The 7,387-nt window shown below is 58.0% G+C and overlaps 1 protein-coding gene across 2 annotated transcripts; it reads right to left on the bottom strand.

Moving 5' to 3' along the window:
- Positions 1–370: 370 nt before the first annotated feature.
- Positions 371–5,563, bottom strand: DBNDD1 (dysbindin (dystrobrevin binding protein 1) domain containing 1). 2 transcript variants are annotated; one of them, XM_010843922.1, is made up of 5 exons: positions 5,093–5,563; positions 4,607–4,735; positions 2,582–2,728; positions 2,273–2,413; positions 371–1,613 (listed from the first exon to the last, which is right to left on the bottom strand). In XM_010843922.1, the coding sequence occupies exons 2-5, from the start codon at positions 4,701–4,703 to the stop codon at positions 1,456–1,458; spliced, it is 543 nt and encodes a 180-aa protein (XP_010842224.1). In that variant the 5' UTR covers positions 4,704–4,735; positions 5,093–5,563; the 3' UTR covers positions 371–1,455. The 2 variants fall into 2 exon arrangements, with proteins under 2 accessions (XP_010842224.1, XP_010842223.1); XM_010843921.1 differs by having other exon boundaries at positions 4,607–5,563.
- Positions 5,564–7,387: the final 1,824 nt, after the last annotated feature.

The following is a 7,387-nucleotide window of genomic DNA, read 5'->3' as shown; positions in this document are numbered from 1 at the left end:
TGGCTGAGCACCTGGGCTGAGGCCTGGCTGAGAGTGTCTGCTCAGGGAGGCTCCACCCTGTGGGAGGAATTGCCTGCTCTCTTCTTACTCTTCTACTCACAGACTGGCCCTTCCTGCTGGCTGCCTCCCCAGATCCTGCCCTGGGCTGGGAGGAGTCTTTTGGGGCTGCCTCTTCCAGCCTGGGCTTGTGGGGACAGAGCCAAATGCTAGCCCCCTGTGTGTCACAGTGGAGCCTCCAGAGGCTTCAGCTGGGGGAGGACCAGAGCACAGAGCTCCTGGAGGTTCCTAGAGCAGCCAGCCCCCTGCCCCTGCCCAGCCCTCACCCCTGAGCTCTGGTGTCAGCTGGAAAGGAAGACACTGGTCCGCGAGACTGAGGACAGGGTGATGTTTTAATTGCGCTTTTTCGAAACGAGGTCACGGAAGCTGCAGCAGGAAGCATGAGGGCTGGAGGGGAGACCCTGGGGTGGGCGAGGTGCGGCTGCCCTCATGGGGTCCCTTTTCCGTTAGACTCTTGGTTGTGTCTGGAAATCACCCCCGTGCAGCTGTCCTTCATGTGCAGGAGTGTTGCCCCAGTGCTGGTGCAGAGGTGACTGTTTCCTGGCAGGGTGTGCCCAGGGCTTCCACAGAGGAGCCTTTTTTCCTTCCCCAGAAATGTCTCAGTGAAGAAGGGGTCAGGACAGGTGGCCTTGGGGACAGAAAGCAGACTAGACTTGCTGTCATACTGGAAGCTGGTCCTGTCCTCAGCACATAAGCAGCATTGGGAGCAGTCAAGCCTGGCATCCCTGAATTGGGGTTCAGGGGGTGTGCCCAGGTGCCCTCATGTCACCACCCCCTCAGACTGCTGCACCCCAGACTGGGATGCTAGCCAGGGACACAGACCTACATGTGTGTGTGCCTGTGTGTGCATGTGTGCCTGGTGGGCTGTGGGGATTGGGCAAGCTCTGCCTGCCCTGCTGTCTGAGGCCATCTTGATGGACTTGGCATTCTGCGCTTAGGAAGGTGGGTCTGGCTGACGGGGAGGGAGGAGGACTAGCAAGTTGTTGGGAGTGTCTGGTGCTGACGGTGTTCCAGGGCAGCAGCAGGGAGCAGCGGGGAATCAGAGGTGATCTGGGGGACTCACTCCCCTATCCACTCTCTGGCTGGACAGCAGACTCCTGTGAGCTGGAGTTCGGCATGGCGGTTCATCCCCTTTCACCGGCAGATCCCCACTCACCCTGGCCCCACCCAGGATTCTGGTGGCAGATGATAACACCGTTCCTGCAGACAAGTCTCCTCTCATCCCTGGGCCTTGTCCCTGATCCAGGGACCAGGAAGGAGCTGATATAAGGCCACTGGGCTGTGCTTATGCTGAAGTGCCTTGAGACCCCAGCCCAGAGCCGCAGTGGGGAGGGCGGGCAGTGTCCACGTGGCCACGGCTGTCTGGATCTGCCCCATCTCGGCCCCGGGCCAGCTGGCCTAGTCCTCCTTGGGCCTCTCCACAGTAAGAATTGTGTCCACAATGGCAGGCTGTCGCTCAGGGTCACCAAAGGGCTGCTTCTCACGGTTCTGCTCCGCCCTAGTGCGCGTCCAGGAGGGTGAGCGGAGACAGCCAGCTCGGGGCAGCGGGTGCAGGCCTGGTGGGAACGTGGGCTGGGTCAGTGTGGCGGACCAGTCACTCCTGCACCTACTGCCTGGCCTGTTTGTGCCTCCAGCATGGTGTCCGGCCACACCTGGGGCCCCCTGGTGCCAGCAATGTGTGCATATGGGTCTGGGTGCAGCCTGGGCACTGGCTTTCCTGATGCTCCCAGAAGGGTCCACATGCAGCCAAGGTTCCACCCTGGGTGTGAGCCTGGCCTGTAGCTGGTGTGGGTGGGGAGTAGGGAGGGAGGAAGGTCTCTGGGCCCCCACACTCCCAGTGGCTTGCATGCCATTTCTTTTGTCAATGGGGTCCAGTGCTTCCCTGGAACTGAGATGAGCAGCCAGGTTTGGTGAATGCCACCCCTTTTGTGTTCTGCCTTATAATTAAATCTGCATAGTGAATTCTACTGGGGGGCCTGTGGCTGTGGTCTTTTGCTGGTGTTTGAAAACTGAAATTAAGGAGGGGCAGACAATTCCTTAAAGTCAGCAGAAGGGTATGTAAAGTGCAGAAGCAGTGAGTGAAATGGTGCCATGTTGACAAACATGCATTAGGAAGGAAATCATTTTCCAGACCAGGTCTTCAGGGGGCGGTGCTGGGTGGTCTCAGGCCACGGGGCCTCCCCACAACACCCTCAGAGCCCGGTGGCAATCCCACCTGCATGCGAGTCGCTGGCCACGTTCTCGTCATCCGAGTCTGCAAAGACCTCGGCCAGCTCCTGGTCAGACATGTCGGTGAGCTCTGTGAGGTCCAGTAGGTCGAAGTGCACCTCCAGGGAGGAGACGCTGCTCAGCGGCTCTGGGGGCAGAGGGGCACGTCAGTGGGCCTGGTGACGGCCAGTGTAGGGGAACAAGGTGGGGTCGACCCATTCCTGGCGCTTGCTCCCTGGGGCACAGCGGGGCCCAGAGACCCATCCCTGGTCCCAGGGGGCTTGTGGAGCATGATGGGTGGGTGGGCCGTACTTACGCCGCCTTTCCGTGACCTGCAGGAGGCCTGGTGCTGGTATTGGGATGCCCAACTCCTCCTCAGCCATGGGAGACTGGCCACTGGTCCCCGTGACAGGGACGGGGGCACTGAGGGCAGCCTGTGGCATGTCGACCTCCTTAACTAAGCCTGCAACAGAGAGGGCGTTACCTGGGAGGGGCTGGGGTCTTCACCCCCACTGCCAGGACGCAGGCTGGGAGGACCTGAGAACCTGGCCCATGGAGCTAGCCCTCAAGGCTCAGGTAGTGATGGGGGTGGTCCTGGGTCAGGAAGGACAGGGCGCTGGGGGCTTCTCTGAGGAAGCTGACTTTCCCCGGCTCCTCATTCTCTGGTTTCCAGATCCTCTGCCCTCACTACTTGAACGGGAATCACCGCTGGTCTTGCGGGCACCCTTGCTGGTTCTGTCAGAGCCCCCAAGACCCCAGTACTGTCACCTGTCTACTTTTGGTCCCACTAGGGTTTACTAAAGAAGACTATCTTGCAGCTGAAGATGAAGAAGCTATATGGTCAGCAAAAATTAGACCGGGATCTGACTGTGGCTCAGATCATGAACTCTTTATTCCAAGAAGAGTCTGGAGAGTCCTTTTGACGGCAAGGAGATCAAACCAGTCAATCCTTAAGGGAATCAGTCCTGAATATTCATTGGAAGGACTCATGCTGAAGCTCTAATACTCTGGCCACCTGACGGGAAGAACTGACTCATTTGAAAAGACCCTGATGCTGGGAAAGATTGAAGGCGGGAGGAGAAGGGGACGACAGAGGATGAGATGGTTGGATGGCATCACTGACTCGATGGACATGAGTTTGAGCAAGCTCCAGGAGTTGGTGATGGACAGGGAAGCCTGGCGTGCTGCAGTCCATGGGGTTGCAAAGAGTTGGACACAACTGAGCGACTGAACTGAGGGTCTAGTGGACGGTCATACATTTGCTTTAATCCAGCCTGGCCCCAGCTCATGTGTCTATCGTATGCTGTGTTTGAACTCAAAATAACATATTCTCATAGTGAAAGAGACCCATTCCCCACCAACCTCACAATTGGGGATGTTCCCCCAGGGATTTTTTCTGCTCAAATTTTGTTTTCATGTAACAGCTTGTCTCTGTCAGGTGAGAGCTGAGGCCCCTTGGGGATCTGCTTGGTGAGCACTGCCACTCAGAGGTGGGGCTTCCACTCCACGGAGGGCCGTGTCCATCCACAGCTCACCCATTCCTCTCTTCCAGAGTGTTCTAGTGTCCCTCCCCCCACAGCTAGGGTCCCAGTCGTCTGTCAGGCATGTGCCCTGAGGCAGCTGGACCCCTTGGCTCCCCTGAGACGCCTTTCCACAGTGACCTCCCCTCAGCTGAGGGATCCCCCAGCTGAACAGGTGCCCAGTACAGAGTGCGGAGTCCCTCCTCCATCAGCAGTGGGGCCTTGCCGACCCGGCGGGCGAGTGTGGAGAGTGGGGTGTGGACAAGGCCACGGGAGCAGCTGCCAAAGGGGATCAGGGGGGCCCAGCACCAACAGCTGCCTTTGAGGGGTGGGCCTGTGCAGCCAGCAGCCTTGACGTGCCCGGCAGGCCGCATAGGTCCACAGGGTCCTGGCTGAGTGGGAAGTGGGACATGGATTTGTGACTGCAGAGCTGGCTGGGCTGCCCCAGCCTCAGAGGGCACCCCTCCCTGGGAAGCGTGACTGAGGGCAGGTGGGCCTGCTGACTGGCAGGGCCTGCCCGGCTCTGCCCCATGCTGTGTTGTCACTGGGGCCCAGGGCTGGCCCTGCCAGACGGGGCTCAGGATCTGGTTTCCACCTCGCTGCCACATCTGGCACGTGGTGTCTGAGCATCCTCAGAGGGCAGTGTTACACCCTCTGGCGGCCCAGCCCACCCAGCCTGACAGGGGCAGCTTTCCTGAGCCTCAGAGTTCCTGCTGCAGCTTTAGGCCCAGGAAGCCCTTGGGGCCTTTGTAGGACACAGTTCTGTTTCTTAAGAGATGGCACAGCGGCCAGATCGCCCTTCCCCAAGGGCACATGCGTGCCTGGAGTGTCCTGCTCCTCTTCTGCACACGTGGCCCATCCTGGTGGGTGAGGAGGGTGGCCTCTGTCCAGCTGGGGGCTCCGGCCAGGTGCTGCCATTTCTGTGGAGCCTCCACATGGGGCGGGTGACTCTGGGTTAAGAAGAAGAAGAGTGACAGTAGCTCCTGGTTTTCTGTGCTAGACACAACCCCAGCAAAATGGTTTTCAGCTAGTGTCACAACCAGCTACGAGGGAGGGACTGGGAGTTTTGTCCTGTAACACGGAGGGGATCAGCTTGTCACAGGCATGTTAACAGGGGCTCTGGAGCTGGAACTCTTGGTCACCACTTGCCAGCCCATGGAGGGAGGGGAAACCCTGACCTTGTGCCCACAGGGAAGCTAGGGCCTGGCCAGGCAGAAGGGGACTAGGATCAAAGGTGAAGCGGAGGCCAGGAGAAGGCCCTGAGGGAGCCTGGCTGCTCTGGGTGAGCTGGGTAGGAAAGCACCTACCTGCATGTTTATGGAATGGGACTCGGTCCAAGTGGAAAGGAGGATGTCTACAGCTTCTGAGATGGGGGCAGGGCAAGCAGATGCGCCTCCTTATAGACCTTGGGATCCAGGGGTCCCTCCAGCCCCCACAGACACAGTGGCCTGTTGTACTGATTGTAAGAAGCACATGTTATCAAATTTCGGTGTGTCTGAAACAGCACCAATGAGCTGATGGGTGTTGCAGAGCCAGTGGAATATGTTAACCGTGAATTTTTAAGTCACCTTCTGTTGACTTTTTTATTCCTTCTTCTCCCTTTGGCAGTGGTCTGCTCTTTACTTTGTAAATCCTGGTGTCCTGGCCTGTGTCAGAGCTTTGGGAAGAGGGAGGGAGCAGCGGAAGACACAACTTTGGCATCAAGGACGCTGATCTTTCAGTCGGAAGTGAAGGAAACAGGCCCTTGGTTTGGTCCCTGTGCACGGCAGGTGCACCATAAATGCTGGTTGACCGAATGAGCCCAAGACCCCACCCAGAGTTCCTAAGCAGCTGTGCTACCTGAGTCTGTCTGATACCCTCTTGATAGACCTCTAGGAAGAAGGGGCAGATTCTCCATAGGTGAGACCCCCTTTTCTTCTGGGGTGTGAAGCAGAGCAGTGACTGATCACACAGGTAGACACAGGGGCAAGGGTGCTTGCCTGTGGCCCAGAAGTAACCCCAGGGTTGCCCAGGCCAGGGCAAAGGTGAGGGGTGTTTCTAGTTCCCCAGGAAGCTCAGCATGGACCAGTAGCCCAGTGCAGGCCCCACTGAAGAAGTGCAGCCTGTGACTCCTGCAGGGGGACCTGCTGCCCTGACCTGTGGAAGCACTGAGGCAGTACCTGCATGGGGAGACTGGAGCTGGGGGGCCACAGTCCTGCCCTGTCCAGGGTCCGCTGTGAACAGATATGGTAGGGTTACCCTGTGCTACGCTGCTGACCTATTTTCTAGCACATTCGTGCCAAGAACTTGGCCCAGATCTCAAGTTCCCTGCTGTGTGCCCAGGACTTTGCCCCAAGCCTGGAGGAGGGGTTCTGCACACACCCATCACAAATGAGTGAATTAATGAAGTGAATGAATGAATAGCATAAAACCAACATGGTTGCAGCAAAGGAGGTGTGGGCACCATCCCCTAAGTCGAGTGTGCCTGGTGGATGCTGTCTCAGCTCAGCCCCAGGGTTGGGCCCCAGCCCCTCTCTCAGATAGACAAGACTTGGAGGTGGGTGGGCTAGACGCTTGGTCTCCCAACAGCACGTTGCAGAGTGCACCCCCAACTCTCCCCTCCTTGCCTGTGCATTTGATATTAAATTACAGATTCATTTAGGTTTTAATTATAAAACCTTATAGAAGTAATTTCAGAAGTACTTAAGGATGAAATAATACATTTAGATTTGCCACATTAGTACTGAAGGAAGGCTGGTGGAAGTGGGTGAGCAGCTGGCCGGGGCCATGCGGGGGGCTTCAGCTTTCTGTTCTACTTCTGTATGTGCCCCCTCTCCAGTATAAGTTCCCAGAAGTTGGCAAACTCAGAATGACAGTCACAGCCACCCACATGTGACCCCTGTGGGGTAGGTGGCTGTGGGGTAAGAAGTCTGTCTGCCGGCTTTGGCCCCAGACCCACTGTGTGCCCGCACAGAGTAGGCACCTGGTGAACACAGGTCTCCGGGGCTCCAGAACACTCCCTTCCCTCATGCCTGCTGTCTGCTCTCCTGATCTGCAGGGAAGAGGGTCTGTCTCCACTGAGAGGAGTGGTCACGGAGCTCAGAGAGGTCTGGCTGCCGGCATCCCTAAGCCCTTGCTCACCAAGCCTTCCCCATCGAATCATCATAAGGCCTCACGGAAGCCCTGGGGTCCTGGTGCAGCCCACAGGAATACAAAACAAAGAAAACCACACCCACTGTCCCCCACCCTCCCCAGTGTTTCTCCTGGTGCTCAGGAGGAGGGTGACAAGGGCCCCCAGAAGGTGTCTGGAACACACCTGCTCAGCTCAGACTTCAGACAGCAGTGAGTGGACTGACTGCTTCAGGACACTTTACGGCTAGCATTTGGGTCTCCAGAGGCGGCCCTCGTGGGCTACGTGGCCCCCGGCGGATCCCTGTGTGCTCAGGGAGTGGCTCCTGGGGAGGGGACCTCCAAGAAAGCCTAGGTGTGCCTGGGGTCTGGCCTGGTGGGTGGAGGAGCCCAGCAGTTTGCATCCAACTTCCTAGGCCGACGGCACAGGAAAACCCTTCCTGAAAGGGAACGTTCCTAGAGTTTTCCTCTCACCATCGGGCCAGGGTCAGGCT

The sequence above is a fragment of the Bison bison genome, unplaced genomic scaffold, assembly GCF_000754665.1.
Source record: "Bison bison bison isolate TAMUID 2011002044 unplaced genomic scaffold, Bison_UMD1.0 scf7180017864192, whole genome shotgun sequence".
Taxonomy (NCBI): domain Eukaryota; kingdom Metazoa; phylum Chordata; class Mammalia; order Artiodactyla; family Bovidae; genus Bison; species Bison bison.
This window is presented reverse-complemented; position numbering and strand designations above follow the sequence as displayed.

Coding starts and splice junctions, on each gene's coding strand:
- DBNDD1 (XM_010843921.1), bottom strand. CDS start 4,703: ATGGCAGCACCTGGCCGGAGCCCCCAGCTGGACAGAGGCCACCCTCCT. Junction 2,414..2,581: donor GCAGGTCACGGAAAGGCGGC/GTAAGTACGGCC, acceptor CTCTGCCCCCAG/AGCCGCTGAGCAGCGTCTCC. Junction 1,614..2,272: donor GGCCAGCGACTCGCATGCAG/GTGGGATTGCCA, acceptor CGTTCCCACCAG/GCCTGCACCCGCTGCCCCGA.